Genomic DNA, 18,024 nt, shown 5'->3' with positions numbered 1-18,024 from the left:
TGTAGAATGTGTCTCAGTGGAGATTCTCTGATTTTTTCCCTCACGACTGATGTGGGGTATTCTAGGAGGAAGGCTGCAGCGGGGAAATGCCATTCTCATTACATCCTATCAAGAGTAGGGCAATATTGATAAGTCACACTGGACTGAGCACGGCTGATGGTTGATGTTAACCTTCATCATGGGAATTCCATTATTTTTGCCCTGCGTACAGCAGCAGAGCCAGCTACCGTCATGCCAAATGCTGCCTGAACCAAGACCAAGGTCAGGATATATGGACGAGGGCAGAAGCAGAGAGGAAAACTGGCAAAGGTGTGAGGTGGGCACAGCAGTGTGTCCCCGTGTGCCATTTACTCAGAGGTGAGATGCTGTGTACCAGGCAGCTCATGTTTCAGCTCTTTTCCTCTGTGCAGTGACCCCTTTAATAGATGAGGAAACTGAGGCCTGAGAGGAAAGATGACATAAGCCAAGGAACCTGGGGTAGGGTCTGGGTCTGTCTTCACTGCCTCACTCCCTTTCTTGAATACCTGGAAGCTGCCGTCAAGGAGAGTAGATTCAGGGCATTCCAGAACAGGTTATTTCTTATTTGTGTTATTCCACAAAGGATTCATGATGGGTTATAACTAAAACACGTTCAATAACATCAGAGAAAGTAGAATGGAAAATGTACAGAATGAAAAAGCTGAACACAGAGGCCAGTAATGTGCCCACATGTGAGTTTCTAATGTGACTGCGAGCCTCCTGACAGCCAAGGAAAAAAAAGGAATGCAGGCCAATACCTGTGATTCCTGTTATCAAAAAGCAAAGAAGCAGTTCACTCACTCCTTCAGGAACTTTCTTATAAACTTGAATTAGTCACATGGAAATTGTCCATGTAAAAGACATTGAGCAATGTAACAGATGACATAATTATAGTAACAGATTTCACATGTTGTCTTCAGGAGTGATGGCGACATTTTTACTCTTTGCCCCTTGCCTGGTTTTACTAGAGGGTCATTAGCAGCTAAATTCTACTATTTTTTTCTTTGTTGAAGTCATAGATGCCTATGCCCTGGTGAAAATCTGGGATAGAATTTAACCAGTTATCTCAGTAACAGGTTCTGTGCTGGGTGCTGGGGTCAGAGGGGTAGTAAGATGAGTGTTGCCCATGCCCTAGGTCCTCTCCATTCCAGAAATAAAGATGTCGAGACAAAGGCCTACATGTAATGCAAGTGCTATGTGGGGAGCACACCAGAGAAGGCCATGATTTCTTGTGCTTGGGGAAGTAGTGAGGACTGCATGGAGGAGGAGGCAGACCAGTGATGGAGAGAAGTTGGGTTGGAGGAAAAACAGTCAGGATTGGGGATATCAGTTGCAGGGCGTTTGAGGGTAGGGACCAAGTCCTACTCAGGGCTGCCTCCTCGGCTTCAGCACAGGGCCTGATGAATATCAAGGACTCTGAATTCCTTTTGAGTGGTGAACACCTGCAAGGATTGGTCAGAGGCCAAGGTGATGGCTACACCCCTGAGGGTTATTCAGAGAGCCAGTCTGGAGAGATAGGTTTGGGCCGGATGGGGAAGTCCTTGAGTGCCATGATTAGGAGTTTGGATTTTGTCCTATAGGCAGTGAGGATCAATTGAAGGCTTTGAGCTTCGTGATTTATAAGTAATGGTGACTACACATAATAACACTAACACTTAGTGGGCACCTGCTGTTCTAAACACTGTTAACTCATGACAGTCTAGTGAAGGAGGTACAGTTACTGTCATCCCCATTTCATAGATGAGACAACTGAGGTCCAGAGAGGCTGAGTCACTTACCCAAGGTCACACAGCAGGGAGATGGCAGGAGAGATCTGAACTGTGGTTGCATTCAGAGCTTTTACCCACTGTGTTATTATTCCTGTTAAGACTAAGTATTTAGCTAACATGTGGTGTACGTGTGTATTAGATGACATGAGGATTTCACGGATCCTGGCTAATTACTGGCACCAGAGGCAGGAACTGACTGGGCCTTTGGCCACAAAGCTTTCTAAGGAGCTGAGGCTTAGAAACAGAATGTGAAAACAACTGGGAGGGTGTGGCCAAGGAGTCCCAGGCCTCCCAATTTCACTGGCAGCCTGCTCTTTCCTGCCTCCAACATGCTCCAGGATTCCTTGAAGATCCCCTGCCTTGGGCAACCCAACCGGGAGAGCCAGGGCACATGGGATCATGCCCGGGTGCTGTGGGGCCAGAGGCTCTGTCCTCAGAAATGCGTGAATGTTTATCGTTTCTCACTGTTCACCCTGAGCCTTTGATTTTACACGGAGCAGGGTTTCCTGAGCTGGGCACCATCACGCCCTCACCTGGCTCTCACTGGGGGTGGGGGGGTGGTTCGCACTCCTCCATGCCTGGTCTTCTCATGAGTTACCGGGCCCAGATTTGCCAATCCAGGACTCCCTACAAAGCGGCGGTTGTTCTTCCCCTTTCCCTGAAGCTTGCGGGCCAGGCGTGGCACCCACAACCACAAATGAGGCAATTAGGGAGACAAGTGCTGGCCGCCCTGCCGGCTCAGCGTCCTGGGATTCTGAAAGCTCCCCACCCGAAACTGAAGCCGCAGCCCCGCCTTCCGCAGAGCACGGGAGAGGGTTCAGACCTGGGTTCTAGACCCAGCTCTGCCACTTAGCTATGAGGCAGCATCATGGGGTAGGGCAGACAGGATCCTCATCCTGGCTCCCAGGTGACTTAGGAGTAGGGGGCAAGTCCTACCTGCTCCCTAGTCTTACCTCTCCTCAGGAGAGATGCTTTTGTCACCCTGTCCACAGCAGGTGTTGCCCTCCCCCACCCCCGCCTTCTATAAAATGCAAGTGATACCTGTCCATGCTGGGGCTCTAGATGGGTGAGGGGACAGACCAGACAGTGAATGGAAGGCCCCGCCCACCTTAGAAGATGCCAGCACCCTGGTGGTTGGAATGTCATTCACCCCTGGGTCTGCTGTGCTCCCCGCAAGAGCCACTAAGTCTTCTCCCCTCCATGGGTTCAGTTTCACTACAGGGCCCCAGGCAGGCCTTTCAGGAAGGGCCCCTCATCTTTTGTGTGGTAAAAAATAAACAGCTGTACATCGTGGCCAGCTGCTGCTTGGGAGCATGTGAGCGGCCCTCGTCCTTCCACAGACAGGTTGCAGTGGGAGGGGTGGTGGGCAGCCTGGCTTTAGCCCTGGCATGGGCTTCCAGCCTGCTGGACACCCAGCACCTGCCTTCAAGGGTCTCCCATTGAGAATGCTGTTTGCTTCAACAGAAAAGCTTGGGGAGGGGGCTGTGTGGAAACACGGGGCAGGGGACCTGCCTGGGGCCTGAGGAGGATGGTCCGGAGAGCTTGGAGCAGGTGAGTGGGGTGATCTCTGAAATGAAACTGGAGGAGGGGCCGTGGCTTCACTGCACCTGAGCTTGTTTCTTCCCCAAGCCTCAGTTTCAGCCTCTATGAAAGGGGCCAATAACACCTGCCTCAGGGAAGGGCCTGAGGCTTGAGTGAGATGCTGGGTGTGAAAGAACTGAAGAATGCCTCACACCTCTGCTCCCCAGGAAATAAGCTGTGGGCCAGAGTGGGGAGATGTTTGGGGAATTGTCGTTTTTCAAGGGTCTTTTCCTGCCGTGGTTGACACCTGTTGCTCACGGTAACCAGTCCTGGTTTCAACAAAAGCCTGGCTGTTACCTCAACTGAAGATGCCTGGGATTCTCCTCCCTCTACCCCTCTCCTGCCTCACCCCCTCCCCTCCTTTGGACCAGGCCCTTTGTCCTTAAGCTTTGCAAAGGTAGATGCCCAAGGATTAAAGGCACTAGCCCAGTGTAATCTCTTCCTCCTCTGCTTACTCCGCCGTTCCTCTTAACTGTCTGTTCAGCACCTACACTATGCCAAGTAATGGGGCAACTCTGTGTGAGGCAGAAGTCCCAGGCCTGGTAAACTGTAATTCTGAGGAGGGAGGAGATAGATGTAAAAACAAACAAAGGGGGAAATGGGGTGTTGCTGTAGTAGAGAAACTGATGGGCAACTTAGGGTGGTGAGATTTAAGGTGAGATCGGGAGCAGGGGAAGGGAGATGAAAGAATGTCCCAGAGAGAGGGAACAGCAGCTATAAAGGTCTTGGGGAGAGGGGAACATGGAGGAGCTGAGTGAGGCCCAAAGATGGGGGGCCTGAGTGACTGAGAGGTGGGAGCAGCACAAGGTGCAGGGCAGGGTGGCCAGGGGCCATGGGGACTGATTAGGGCACTGCCCATCCACGGACGGTGGGGGCGTCTTAAGCAAGAGTGGCAGGATCAGCATTTCCTTTGTAAAGACTCCTTGCGGCACCTGAGAGGCCTTGTAGGAAGGCAAGAGTGGGAGCCCGGAGACCCGTCAGAAACCGCCCCTGTGGCTGTGACCCAGGGGGGGCACCTCACCCCTTGGAGCCTGTCGCCTCGCGTACGGCTGTTGAGAAGCAGCATGGAATGCCCAGAGCGCGCTTCTGAAGGAATACGCGCGTGCAGGGGTTCCCGTCTCACTAGACGCGGAGGGTCCTTTGGAAACTGAGAGGTTGGGTTTTCTGGAGTCTTGGGTGAGAGGGTCCTTACCTAAGCCCCCGGGAGCCTACTTTCCTGCCCGGGCTCACAGGGGCTAGGTCAGAGCACCTGCTTGAGGCTCTTGGCTCCTGAGGGCTGGTTGGAAGGTCTGGAGGGAAGGGTTGAAAAGGCACCTTTTTGGTGTTTAGCCTCAAAGCCGTGGTTCTAAATACTGGGGGGAGAGGGGTGGAGAGGGAGTCACACCTTCCAGCCTGGGTGCAAGCATGAGATTCCCCTCCAGCCACCCAGATGCATGCAGCGCATCATTTTTCATTTTAGGGCTGGGGCGGGGGCGGGGGGGCGTGTTCTATGGAATTCTCTGAAATTATTCATGTACTTCTGGCTAAAGACCCTGGGCTAGAGGAAGGGGAAATGAGAGACGGGAGACGCTTTTTTGCTCTTCCTCTTTCCCCCTCTCATCTGTCTAACTGATGAGGGAGGAATCCCCCCCCTTGGCTCACCTCAGGGCAGGTGGTGGGAGGAGCCGCCCTCTAGGCTGTCGTGAGCCAAATTAGGGGCACCCTCCTAGTATGGAATGTTGGTCTGTGTCCTTGGGGGCCCCCTTAAAGTTGAACCGGGACTGAGGTTTCTCAGCAGGAAGGGGTGCTGCGAGATCCCGCCTGCCTGCTAGGGGCTGGCCCCGGTCCCCTCCCCGACCTCCGGGAAAGGGCGCCATCTCCATCCCCCTGGGGGCTCTCCGGCCAGGGGGCCTCCGAGCGGTGCCGGGGAGGGAGCCCCGAGCCGCGCACCGATGAGGCCCCGCCCGCGGAGGTGGCGCCAAGCCCGCCCCGGCCCCGCGGCCCCGCGGCCCGGCCCGGCCCGGCCCGGCCCGGCCCGCCCCGCCCCGGCCAGCCAGGCGCTCGGCGGCGGCGGGGACCGGGCGGCGCGGGCGCAGCATGCGGGGCGCGTGGCCGCCGCGCCGGGGGCGCGGGGGGCGCGGGGGGCGCGGGGGGCGCGGGGGGCGAGGCGCGGCGTTGCATAAGCGCGAGGGGGCGGGGAGGGGGCGGGACCCCCTCCCCCGCCGCGGGCCGGTCCGAGGGCCGGTCCCGGTGGCCCGGCCGGGGCGGGGCGCGGTGGCGGGCGCTTCCCCATTCTCCCCGCGCGCGCGCGGGCCATGGAGGCGCTGAGGGAGTCCGTGCTGCACTTGGCCTTGCAGATGTCGACCTACAAGCGGGCCACGCTGGACGAGGAGGACCTGGTGGACTCGCTCTCCGAGGGCGACGTGTACCCGAATGGCCTGCAGGTAAGAACCCCCGCCCCGGGCGCCCCCGGCCGCGCTGCGCTGGGCATGCGCGCGGGGCGCCCCCGCCCCCTGCCTGCCCGCCGCGGGTGGGGGGGCTGTGCCTGCCGCCCGCTCTGGCTAGCGGGGAGACGCCCCCAGGGGCAGAACCCCCCCAAAGGCTGAGCTCCCCCGACGGCCTCCCCGCACGAGCGCTGCCTGTCCCGCATCCTCTGACCACCTGCTAAGGGGGCCCGAGCTCCGGTGACGGAGGTGAAGCTCTGGGTGGATTTGAACTTCTGAGCCGGGGAAGAGGCCGGGCCCTGGGTGCTGCGGGGCTTGCCCAGGACGCAGATCCCGCCGCTGCCATGGTCTGAAACTGCCTGCGTTTTAACATGGAAAGTCCGACGTCCCTGGCACCCCCTCTTGGTAGACTTCACCCCATTCTTCCTCTTTCCCCCAGTTCCTGAACTTCCTGGAGGGGGAACCCATCCCGGGCCCCTTTCCCTGCTCCTTTTCAGCCTACTCAGGAATCTCAATTCCTCCCCTCCCAGGTTCACCCCGAATGACTGGGGTGTGCCCCCACCTCCCGGCTTGGGGGACAGAGTCGGGGGATTGGCTGCTTTCTGCTCTCCCATTGGGCCGAACTGGGAGTGTCCCCACCAGGAGGACCTCAGCCCTGTTGGATTTTGGACCAGGCAGGTGGGCGGGAGAGAATTGAGGGTGTCAAGGACACCCCGGGCTCCTGAGAAAAACCAGCATAGAGAGGAGCCTGGCACCTCAACGCAGGAGGATTCTGCCAGGGCGACCATGAGAGGCAGGGGGGTCGTGAAGGGGCCCCAAATCACAGCTCCTCCAGAGGGCGAGCTTAGTCGCCCTAAGCTTTTAGGGTGAGCTTAGTTGGCACGAGTGGGAACTCAGGCTGCCAGGCCAGCCCTACTCAGGCGCCTCTTACAAACTGGAATCGTAATTAAGGGAAATGGTGTTGATGGAGTCCCTCCCTCAAGCTACATAGGCCCAGGGAGAGCCGAACTCATGACCCCCGTGCTCGGCCCCCCAGACTAGGGAACCTTTCTCACTGAAACTTGAGGACCATCCCTCCAGAGCTGAAGGGGCTGGGCTGCTCTGCCCACTTACAGATGCGGAAACTGAGGCTCCGAAAGGGGTGCAACTTGCCTTGGGTCACAGTGCTGGGAATCTGGGCGTGATAAACCAAACCCACTCTGTCTAGAACCACTTATCCGTGGGCCCTTCTTAAGTGGCTAAATCCAGGCAGAAAATAGATTTCTGTGGCAGGCTCTTTTCCCCTTTACAAATCAAAACAGAATCTAATCAGCCATCTTTTCCAGCCTCATCTTCCACAGAAGGTTCTAAACATATCAGCACAAAGGCATTTGGGAATACACAACAAAGTGGCAGGCAGGCTCTTGCTGTCCTCATCACAGCAGCTCTCGAGTGGGTCTCGCCTTTTCCAGACCCACTTGTCTGCCTGGGACTCTCCGGCCTCTGAAGCTGGGTCCCGGGTTTGATTCTGACACCCCCTGTGACCTGGGATGTGTGTTGCTTAATCTTTTTAAACCACAATTTCCTTATCTGTAAAATGGGGGCTAGAGAAAGTGGCTGTCACACGCGTGGACTATTGTTTTCATGACCTATGAGGTAAGTGCCCCTGTCACCACGTTACAGGCCACGCAGCTGAGTCTCGGGCGGCTAGGGACATTCCTGTGGTCACTTCGCTGGTCACGTGGGTTGGAGTGCGGTGCGGGTGTCCCTACACCATACCGCCAAACTGGGTGCGGTGTCCACTCTCCGTACAGGACGAACCAAAAGGGTTGGCCCAAGGATTTAGGGTATTTCTAAGGGTTTCCAGCCTGGTTTGCCTTAAACTGCCACAACTTCCCTAAAGCAAACAGAAACTTGTTCCCCAGGTCAGGAACCCATTCACCTCGGTGTGGGGAGCAGGGTTTTCTGTTTTTCATCTGTGGGCTCTTTCTTCCAATATAAAAGCTCGACATGCTTATTTGTTTAAAAAAATAGTCACATTTAAAAAGCCGGTGATTCCCCGCTCAGAGGTGAACGCTGCTGGTTTAGCACATTTCTGTGTATTTTTAAATAGAGCGGAGTTCATGCTATACCACGTTGGGACCTTTTTTCACTTAATGCCAATGCGTGAACATTTTTCTCTGCTGTTGAAAACTCCCCGACAATGCTGTCATTAAAAACAGAAACACCTCCTGGAGCCAGTATGTAAAAAGAGATTTTTTCATTCTGTTAAAATTGAACAAAAGGTCCAGGAATGCTGATACCATCATAGTCTAACCTTTCGGGAAACATCTGTGAGCTGCTTGCTAGAAATACAACCTCTCCTTAAGTTTTTAGCCTTTTTAAGATGGACTGTGCATCCCCGCCCCCTCAGATCACCTTCTCTTGACAGGCAGCTATAAACTTAAGCTACTTTGAAGCCCACTGGTTCTAAAGTTATCGATACCAAGCCTAGTAAATGAAAACTCCCACCTTTCAGCCAAACTTGCCACCTTCAGTGCTGATTATGCTGATGGCATTAACTTAGTGGGAGACGACTTCTACCTGTGCCTTACCTGAAAGAGTATTTCTTTTCCTTTATCTTGTATTTTAGGCGCAAGTAAATTGCAATCCATCAAAATTAGTCACTGCAGATGTGGGAAGAACTGAAAACCAAATAGCCCTAGCAACCCAGGGCCCAGCTTCACCTTTTGTGGGTATGCAACCTGAAAGCAAGTTGCTTAAACGGCTTTGCTTTTTTTTTTTTTTTTTCCGAAATGGGGTTACTATAATTAACCCACCTCTCAAAGCTGTCCAGAGCATCAAGTGAGACAATGTAAGTGACAGCAATTTTGTGGAGTGCAGAGAACATGAATGTGGAGGTTATCAGGAGTATGCTGGAAACTCCCCAGGTGTGATAGTTCAGCGATGCCCTGAGCTTAATAGCTCCCCCCTTGGAAGCCTCTGCCCTGCTCAGGCTGGCTCCCCACCCCTCAACACACACCATTTCAGGGGCCCAAAGGGAAATAGCTCCAGTAAGACCTGCAGCCTAAACTGGGAAGCAGGCAGCCACAACCATTTACAAAAACCGTTGTGACTTATCCAGGGGCTTCTAAAAATGATTTTTTTTAATAAAAAAGAAAGCTGGGTTTTTCTCATTTTTCTAAGAGCCCTGTGCTGTGTCATGTACAGGGCTGTCTTTCGAGGGCATTTTTGGGGACAGCCCCTTCAGTACTTTGAGAAAGACCTTTGCTAATCAAGAGGTACTTTGAATCCCCTCCACCTGCTAGGGTCCTATACTCTTGGTGAACAAGTTATTCTCGAATCTGAGATGTTCAGACCTGGCCCTAATCCAGCTTCCTCATTTTAAAGATAGAAGCCTGAGGCCCAGAGGCTGCCCAACAACATGGCTGGATCATAATAAAGTCAAGACCGGCCTTTGACTTAGCGGGTTTGTGTCCTTCCTCCTGTGCCATCAGGAGCTGGGTGTGCTGCTTCTAAATAATAGAAGCTGGCTCCTGTTAAGATGCAAGGAAAGGTGCCTCTTCCCTCAAACAGGTATTACTTTAGGTCACTGGAACAGATTTGGGCGTGGGTATGGGTAGGGTGGCTCGTATGTGGGCAAGAGTCGGGGAGGACAAGGGGCCATTATAATTCTGCTCTAGGCAGGCCCTGGTGGCCTTGGCCGGAAGTACATCATATGGAAACTTTACTGGAAGAAACTTCCCCAACCGAACACCCTCTCAGAGGCAGGGTACCACGCTGCACCAGGGTGTCACGCTGTGCTGAGCTGTCACGGTCTGTCTGCTCTTTCTGAAAGGCTGACTTGGAGGCAGGCAGCCTGGTCACCCTGCCATCCCTCACGGGGTGGCCAACTCGTGGACTGCAGGGGCTGGGCTCCCCGCCAAAACCTTGGCCTGCTTGCTGCTCCCCGAAGCCCAGGTCGCTGGGGGATGTGGCTCAGGAAAAGTCTCTGTCTTCCCTCCCGACCCCCCTGCTTCCTCTGAAAACCAGGCTCCCCACCCTTCTGCTGCTGGCTCATCATCACCTGGGCCCTTGCCTGCAGAACTCGTTCTTGCTGTAAGCCCAGGTGAGCCAAGCACTCACTTCTGTAACCCAATATTTATCCTTCATCAGGGCTTTGTTCCCTTGGCTGCAGAAACCCTGGGAATTCCTGCACTGGCTGCCTGCTGTCTCTCGCTGCCCCTCTTTCTGTTGCTCTGGCCCATCTGTCTCTTTCCCTGTCTGTCTCTCTCCCCCTCTCTCTTTCGAGGGCATCCTTGTCTGTCTGTCTCCTTCTTTCTTGGCCTCACACGACAGTAGGATACCAAGCTGGCCCATGAGCTGAGCACTTGCCGTCATTCTCAGCTCTGTCTTCCGAGCGTCAGCTCTCCTCCTGGCTGGGGGCCACCTCAGCTACTCTCCCGAGGCCCATCGGTTTGCCCGCCGCTAATCCTCCTACCCCAGTTGCTGCCAAACAGCCTCTCGTGATCCACCTGCCCTCATTTCCAAAAGGAAAGTGAGGACCCCCTCTCATTCCGCCCCCCTCACTGTGACCTCTTCCTGGAACCTCTCTGTGACCTTCTGAAGGGGGAGGCAGGATGATGAGACTCAGACAGAGGGGACTGGCAGCCCCCACCCTGTCCATGGCACCAGGGTCACACAGCCTCTCCAGGAGAGGCCTCTTGATCCCAGCACGGTGCCTCCAGGCAACTCCTCCCAGCCTGGGGGATGCCCCGGGACCCTCCTCTCTCCGAGACCAGGCTTGACCAGACACTGTCAGGAGACTCTCAGTGGGACAGAACAAATCCACAGCACTTACACAGGTCAGAACCCCTATTTTCAGATTCCATTTGCCACTTCTACTTGAACTATGAGTTTTAACTTAATTCTGACTTAATTCTAATTGAACTTGGCCGTGAGCGCCATCTGTTTGCTCAGCATCAAACAATGAGGCCCAGCTGAACTTTCTGCTCTCCCAGGGCAGCGGCACCTCACTGGCCAAGGCTGCAGGTTCGAGAGAAAAAGCTTTTCTCACTGTGTCTCCCCCCACTTCCTGTGTCTTCTGGAGCTAATGCTGCACCCATTCTTCCAGGTGTGGTGATGACAGAATGGCGTGTCACCCTGCACCAACGGAACTGCGGTGCCAGCGCGGGGACACACCAGCTGTTCGTTAACCACCATCTTTACTCTTTGCCTTCCCTAGCTCTGTTCCTTTCATTTCTTCTCTCCCTTTCATCTCCCCAGACCCCCACATCATGGGGCTGCTCTGTCCGCGGAAGTGAGACTTTCTGTTTCCTCTTGATTCACCTCTGTGCTCTCTGAGCCAGCACCAGGCAGAGGGGCTGCTCTAAAACCAAGGTCCCCTGTCTCTGCCTTTCACCCCTCTCTTTCCAAGAGCTGAGCTTCGACAGTGGGAGGAGATACCCTAATGGGAGGGGAAGGGTAGGAGGGAGGCAGGTCCCAGAACAGCAGGGAAGAGTGAGAACCCACATCAGCACCTTCAGGCATGGTGGTGCCTGCTTCAGATCTTTTGGGATCCCTCTGAATAGCAGCCCCAGGTTAAACTGCATGAGAGAATGGGTGCCCTGGGAAAGCCCTTTATAAACGTTGGAGTGCTGTGACCATCGCCCACGCTGTCGGTACCAGCCCCTCCCAGCCCAGAGGTCTAACAGTGGCAGTAGCGTGGTCAGCATCTTCCTCTTTAAAAGTTCCCTGTGGGCCTTCGGGAGACAGCACCCCTCCCTCTACCTGACACAGCTACTTCAGCGTCTGAGCCTCCTGCACCTCTGCGGAAATGTCACCAACCTCCAGTTCCTTTTCTTGGTTTTAGAACCCGGTTTTTCTTCCGCGAAGAGTTCTGTGTTCCCCTTTCTCTGGTGCAGCAATTCCCAGTCATTTCCTACCCTAAAATGCTCACGATGACCACGAGGCCACAGGCTGCTTGGTGCCCTTCCCTGTGAGGCTTCTGAGGGCTTTGGCCTGGCTCCCCTTGGCCATTGGTGGGACACTCACAGGTCACAGGCCAAGGTCTGCAGCTCCCCCCTCGCCTCACCTTCTGGCAGGCTGTGGACTCCCTCCAAGTCTTCCTTGCTTCCCCCTCCCAAAGGGTAAATCCAGTCATGTCACCCCAACCCTCAGGAAGAAGTCCATGTTTTCAGCCTGTTTCACGGCACCCCTCGGGATCTAGGCCTTGCCTGTGTCGCCCCTTCCATTTCTCAGTCATCTGGCCATTTCCTTATTCTTCAAAACCCAGCTCAGGCTTCCCTACCTCCAGGAAGCCTTCCCTGACTACCTGAGACTGTTCCCTTATCTGCCTTCCTGCTGGGCTGTGAACAGCTGAGAGCCAGGGAGTCCATCCTCATCTCACATTTCCAGTGTGGCCCGGAGCCCCTACTCGGCTGTTGGTGCATGGCCAAAATGACACCTTAACTGAGCCCCACCTTCAGGCGACCCTTCCTGTCCTGCGGCCCTCATTTTTGCAGGAAGCACCTCTTGGGACAGAGGGGAGCCCCATGCTGGCCTTAGGTGTGAGGGCTCAGAATGCTGTTGACTGGTCCCTCCTCAGCCTGGAGAGCCCTGCCGCACCCTCCGCTTCCTCCCATTGTGCCTCCCTTCCTGTTTAGCTGGCCTGTTAGACCAGCGCGTTTTTCCTCCCTTTGAGGATCTGCCTGAATGGGGCTGTTTCTCCATTGCATCCCCCCTGACATTTCCCAGGACTCAAATGTCTGACCCACCAGTGGGCTGCACAGCCAGCAGACTTGGGTTTGGTTCCCGGCCCCACCCGCTTAGCTGCATGCTGCCAGGCGAGGGCTCCTCCCAGGCCTCGTCTCATCATTTGCGGAAAGAGAACTGATAATTCAGTCCTCGTGGGGTTGTGAGGGTTTGATGGGCTCAGGCTGCCCGAGCTCCCAGGAAGTGGGGAATGTGGTAGTTTCATCCAGCCTGTCCCGGTTGGTGTGGGGGCGCTGAGGGGAGCCCAGCTGGATGCTCACTGGATGCCTGCGAGTCCAAACATCCTGTTCTTTTTCGAGCTCCTTACTGGAGAAACAGGGAAAAGCTGTTTTTTTTTTTTCCTTCTGCCCATATCGGGTGACACAAAAACACCAGCCCAGCTGGGTTGAGCTACTTGACTCTGACGTTCAGGAGCAAATCCGAGCTGCCTCACAGGGTGGTGGTTCCGTTCCTGGATTAGGACTGAGTCTGTGGGAACCAGACCACCCCTGAGGCAGGAGGGCCGCCCGATGGCTCCCCGTGGCCTGGGCCTGCCAAGGAGCCCCTTCCTCCTGGGGAGGGGGAGCCCTGGGCTCATGTCCTCCCCGCCCCTCCTGCCTCCTTCCCTGCAGGTGAATTTCCGCAGCCCCCGGAGCGGCCAGAGGTGCTGGGCGGCGCGGACCCAGGTGGAGAAGCGACTGGTGGTGCTGGTGGCTCTTCTGGCGGCGGGACTGGTGGCCTGCCTGGCGGCGCTGGGCGTACAGTACCGGACAAGTAGGTGCCTCTGCGTGGCCTCGGGGGCTGAGCCCGCTTCTGCCCCCAGCTCCGTCCACTTGGCAAGGGGGCTTCCCCCACTCAAGTGGCCTGGCCTTCAAGGCCAGGAGCTCACCTGGAGACTTGGGTTGCTGAGCTGGGGCAAGATCTGGGAGGTGGGGGTGCAGGCGGGGTAAAGGTTTAGAGCAGAGCAGCGTGAGTGCAGCGACTTATCTTCCATGTGACCTTGGACAAGTCACTTCATCTCCGAGAGCCTGAGTCTTCTCTGCCTTAATGGAGGGAACATCCAGTCTGGGGGTGGCTGAGGTGGTAGCGCAGCTCACACACCTGGTGCCCCTTGGGATTTTATCCTCTGCTCTGGGTAGTTACTGGGACGTGGACACGAGAGACAGCCATATCTGTTGTCCTTAGTTCCAACACGGTAACAGTAACTGCTTCTGCTTGCTGGATGCTTCCTGGGGGCCTGATGCAGCACCTCTTCTTTCCAGAAGGGACCTCATTTCCTCCTCACAGCACCCCTATCAGATGTGGCTACTTTGGGTCCATTTTCTGTCTGAGATAACAGGCAGCAAGGCCAAGTGACTTGCCTAGGACTATGTGGCTGTAATCATGGTGTACCCTAGTGTGGGCTAGACACCCCCCCCCCCTCAAAAAGCTGCCCTTCCATGATCCAACTGCCCTGGAGTTCCTCTGCCATCACATTTCTCTGTCAGGGCTGCAGTGTGTCTGTCTCTGTGCGGCTAAGGGCATCCAGTCCTGGGCCTCCAGAGTTAATGTCAATGAGCATTTGTGGACCTGGAAAGGGTAGCTGCAAGTTAAAAAGTGATGAGGGGCAGCCAGCCAAAGCCAGGGTCTCCCGCTCCCTAGTGACCAATGTCTGGCTTTCTGACGCAGGTTGGTGCACCTGGCTGAGCAACCTTTGGGAGCTTTGCTCAGGGTCTGACTCCCACCTGGTCACCTGCTCATCCCTCCAGAGAGATGGGGACCCTTCACAAGACCTGGGAGTGTCCTCCCCAGCTTCTTTGAGCCTTCCCCACTGTGGACTTAGTGGCTTGTGTGGGAAGTCATACCAGAAAGGGCATGGAGCTTGGGGGCCCCACGAGGGTAGGACTTCTCAGGGTTCTCATCTCCCTTCTCTATCAAGGAGTCCTTCCTTCCTTCGTTCATTCTTCATTATACAAATGATAACGGTGCTTACTCTGTGAGGCGCCCAGATGGTGCTTAAGAAATAATTGCTTGATGACTTAACTGACTATTTAATGGTTTATAAATGTTTTACCAAATGTGCCTGGCCCAGCAGGTACTTAATGAATATTTGATTCATTAATTAATGATTTCTAAGTCCTTAACCACATGTGCTTAGCATAATGCTTATATCCCATTGGGGTGCAAATCGTTTGCAAAGTGAATAAACCGAAGGATTGAATGGACAAAGGAGTGAGAAGGAGACCTAAACTGGGAACAGCCTTTCTCTGTCACTCACCTTGTCCTGCAGCTGCCATCTTGCCTCGTCCTCAGTCAGTTTCATGTTCTTGGCTCTGTGCATAAAGCACAGACAAGACTCCAGCAGCCAGTGTGGTCCTGACATTGCCCCAAGGACTCCCCAAGGCGTTTCTCCACTGGAAACCAGTAGGGAATCCCCAAGCGCTGACTCCTGGTGATCAGGCTCAGTGCTTCTGGTGTCACCAACAGATGATGCCCATGGGGAAGAACCTGCTCTACCTCTGTTCCAGGCCCCTGAGGATTCTTTTTTTTTTTAAATTTAGAATTAATTTAATTTAATTTTTTAGGATTTATTTATGCATAATGAACTGGAATACAGGCCAGAGGTGGGGGTTGGTGAGAGGGTTCACCAGAGACAGAGTGGGGAACAGAACAGGCAGATTGACTGAAATGGCGAGTCAGGAGAGCTCTACTGCGCCATGTGGATATCTCCCTGGCCGGCTGAGAATCGAACCCATGCTGCAAAGGCTGCAGACAGCTTCACAGCACTGCACTGCGCTTAACCAGCTGTACCACCAGGGAGGCCCAGCCCCTGAGGATTCCATAAAGATTTTTCCCTTCCTGGACCTGGGTGAGAGGAACTCCTTTCTTTGAGATGGAGCTGGGCCAGGTAACCCAGGAACCAATCCATGTGTCTTTATTGGCTGTCGTGGCCTGGGCAAACGGTGGCCACTTGGAATTGGCAGTGACCTCATTCACAAGCCACAGGTGCTGGCATCTTCCACATCTGAGCCAACACCAGGCCAGTCAAGGCAAATCTGATGACTCTGAAAGACCCACCCCTCTGTTATGTCTGGGTACTTAAATACATATTTGTTCTGTCTTCCGGTGACATCCTCCTTTTCAGAAACTTGCAAAAAGTGGAAGCAAAACAATTATAAATTCTCGCAGAAAATATTCTGAAGTGTCTCAGATAGTTCTGAGGCCGGGCACCATCCAGGCCAGTGTCTATGAACTAGATCCGGGTCCTGCCTTCTTGTGAATCATGCATGTTGTAAAGGGAAGAAAGATCTTCTGCTTCTGTAGGTAGTGATGAGTGCTGAACAAAACTCTTTCATTCACTCACTCATTCATTCATTCATTCATTCATTCATTCATTCATTCAGTGAACATGTATTTAAGAGTTGCTGGGTAAAGGAAGTATAAATGTAAGATACTGGCCCTACCCTCAAACTCACACTCGGGTAGGGGAGGTAGACAGGAAGTAGACACCCACTGTAACACAGTGTGATCTGTGCTGAGATGGTGGACCCCCAGGCAGCCGAGGGGCCCGGTGAGGGAGGGATACAGCCCTCTGAAGGTTCCCTGCAGAGATGGAGACTGAGGCGAGCTTTGAAGGTGTTGATCTTGACATTAGACAAGGGGGGGCCTGGAAACTGTTAATTAATTGATCAAATGTGCATTAGGCTCTTGCTAAGCCAGGAGATGTTGGTAAGGATCTACAAACCATTCGTTAAGTAATCAAGTGATTATTACACAGACACCACCCACGTGGTGTCTTACCCTGTGCCCAGCATAGGTGCTTAGCGAGAACTCAATTCCTGGGGCTGGTTTCTTATTTTGTTTTAAAGCCAGTCAATCTCTATCTCTCTGTCTCTCTCTGTCTGTCTGTCTCTCTCTCTCTCACACACACACAGAGACACACACACACAGACACACACACACACAGAGCTCTCTCTGGCTCCCTGAGTCTTGCCCTCCTCCAGGGTAGCCCCACAGCCAGGGTTTGGTCAAGCCGTACATCCTGCAGTATGTATTCTTTTTTCCTCTTCCAAATACAAAGTTGGATCATAATAGTGAATAGGGTTTTTCAAACTATGTAGAAATTCTCTCCACATCCCGCCCCCCTCGTAGTTGGGGAGTGGGCATGAAATTCTGGTCAGATCTAAAGATATTTCAGATGGGGCCACATGCTCCACCATTTCCTTTCTCTCTTTTCATGCCTGGTAGTTCAATAACTTCTAATTGTTACGTAATCATCTCAAAATGAGTAATTAACTCAAAGTCACCCTGTGTCTGTGCTGTTGGGTGGCTCCTCTCAGCCCTTGGTCTGAGGCACTGTTTTCAGGGGTTCATAAGCCCACAGGCCGCCCAGCCCACCCAGCCCACGCCCAGCCCAGACTGGCAGTGTGTGTGGGACTGAAGTGAAGACCACCCTGCTGGCCTGTGCTTTCCCTTCTACTCCCCGACTATCCCGGGGACACCTAACCCCAAGATTCAAGAGAACAGAGCCAGCTTCTCTGCCTTGAGGTGTCATCATCATGTGAAATAGGCCTCACGATTCTTCCTCATGTTTAGGTGGAGAAACTGAGGCTTAGAGCAAGGGGATCACTTTCTTGGGGGCCACATCACTGGGATTAGAACCCTGGTCCAGAGCCACTGAGGCCTGCCCTGCCTCACTCCTCCCTGTGCAATGGCCAAACCCGACTTGCCCGATGGGGCAAGAGGGAGTGAGGGGGAGCGGGAGACTGGCCTTGGAGGCACTGGCAGGGCCAGGGCAGGCGCGGTCTCGGCCCTCCTGCCCAGCTACGTGATGTTCATCCAGAGCCTCGGAGTTCTTATTTTTGAAGGGGTGTCCCACCTGCCTCTGATGCCTGTCGTGAGGCCTCAGTGAGATCACAAATGTGTGTGGAGGGCTGGCGCAGCAGAACGCTAGCAGAAGTCCTCGCTGCCTGCGTGTGCTGACACGCCTCTGCTGGCCGGCGTTCTTAGTCACCCACCTGGCTGGCTCTCTAGCTCCATCTCCTGCAGTCAGGCTCATCTTTACCTCCGCCGGGGCCACAGCTGAGGTTGCCCCCAACTTGGTTCTTTTGCTGGAGCCCACCCCCGACCCAGACACAGGGATGCTGCCTCCTCATGCCTTCAGACAACCCCACTTCCTCTTCCCTGTGTCCTCTGAGAACCAGTTCAGAGGAAGCGCACCTCTCTGCTTTAGGACTTGGCCACCTGCCCCAACCACCCACCCTCTAAGGCTGGCACCTAAGCGGTGGGGCTGCCCTGCCTCCTGGCAGTGTGGTGCCCTTACGGGGAGGGCGCCTTTCAGGCCCAGAGCAGACCTAGCAGAGGATGGAGTTCACTTCCCCTTGGGCATTGAGCAGAGTTTCAATGCCTTAGTCTCCTCATGCATAAAAGTGGCCTCAAGGAAATTGATCTTTGAGGGTTGTTTTTGTCTTTGAGAATTCAGTGATGTAACTCCCTAGCCTTGTGCCCGTACTTGGGAATGATTTTCATAGTTCCTTCTATTC

General features: G+C 54.4%; 1 protein-coding gene across 1 annotated transcript in view; it reads left to right on the top strand.

The window, feature by feature from the left end:
* Positions 1–5,662: 5,662 nt before the first annotated feature.
* Positions 5,663–18,024, top strand: part of ECE1 (endothelin converting enzyme 1) — a gene marked incomplete at both ends in the record, with an annotated part of 45,018 nt that continues 32,656 nt past the window's right edge. The window contains 2 exons of the mRNA XM_084242724.1: positions 5,663–5,791; positions 13,135–13,276. Of these exons, the coding sequence (XP_084098850.1) occupies positions 5,663–5,791; positions 13,135–13,276 (271 nt within the window). The remainder of the gene's footprint in view (positions 5,792–13,134; positions 13,277–18,024) is intronic.

The sequence above is a fragment of the Talpa europaea genome (genome assembly GCF_964194135.1).
Source record: "Talpa europaea genome assembly, chromosome: 9".
Taxonomy (NCBI): Eukaryota; Metazoa; Chordata; class Mammalia; order Eulipotyphla; family Talpidae; genus Talpa; species Talpa europaea.
This window is presented reverse-complemented; position numbering and strand designations above follow the sequence as displayed.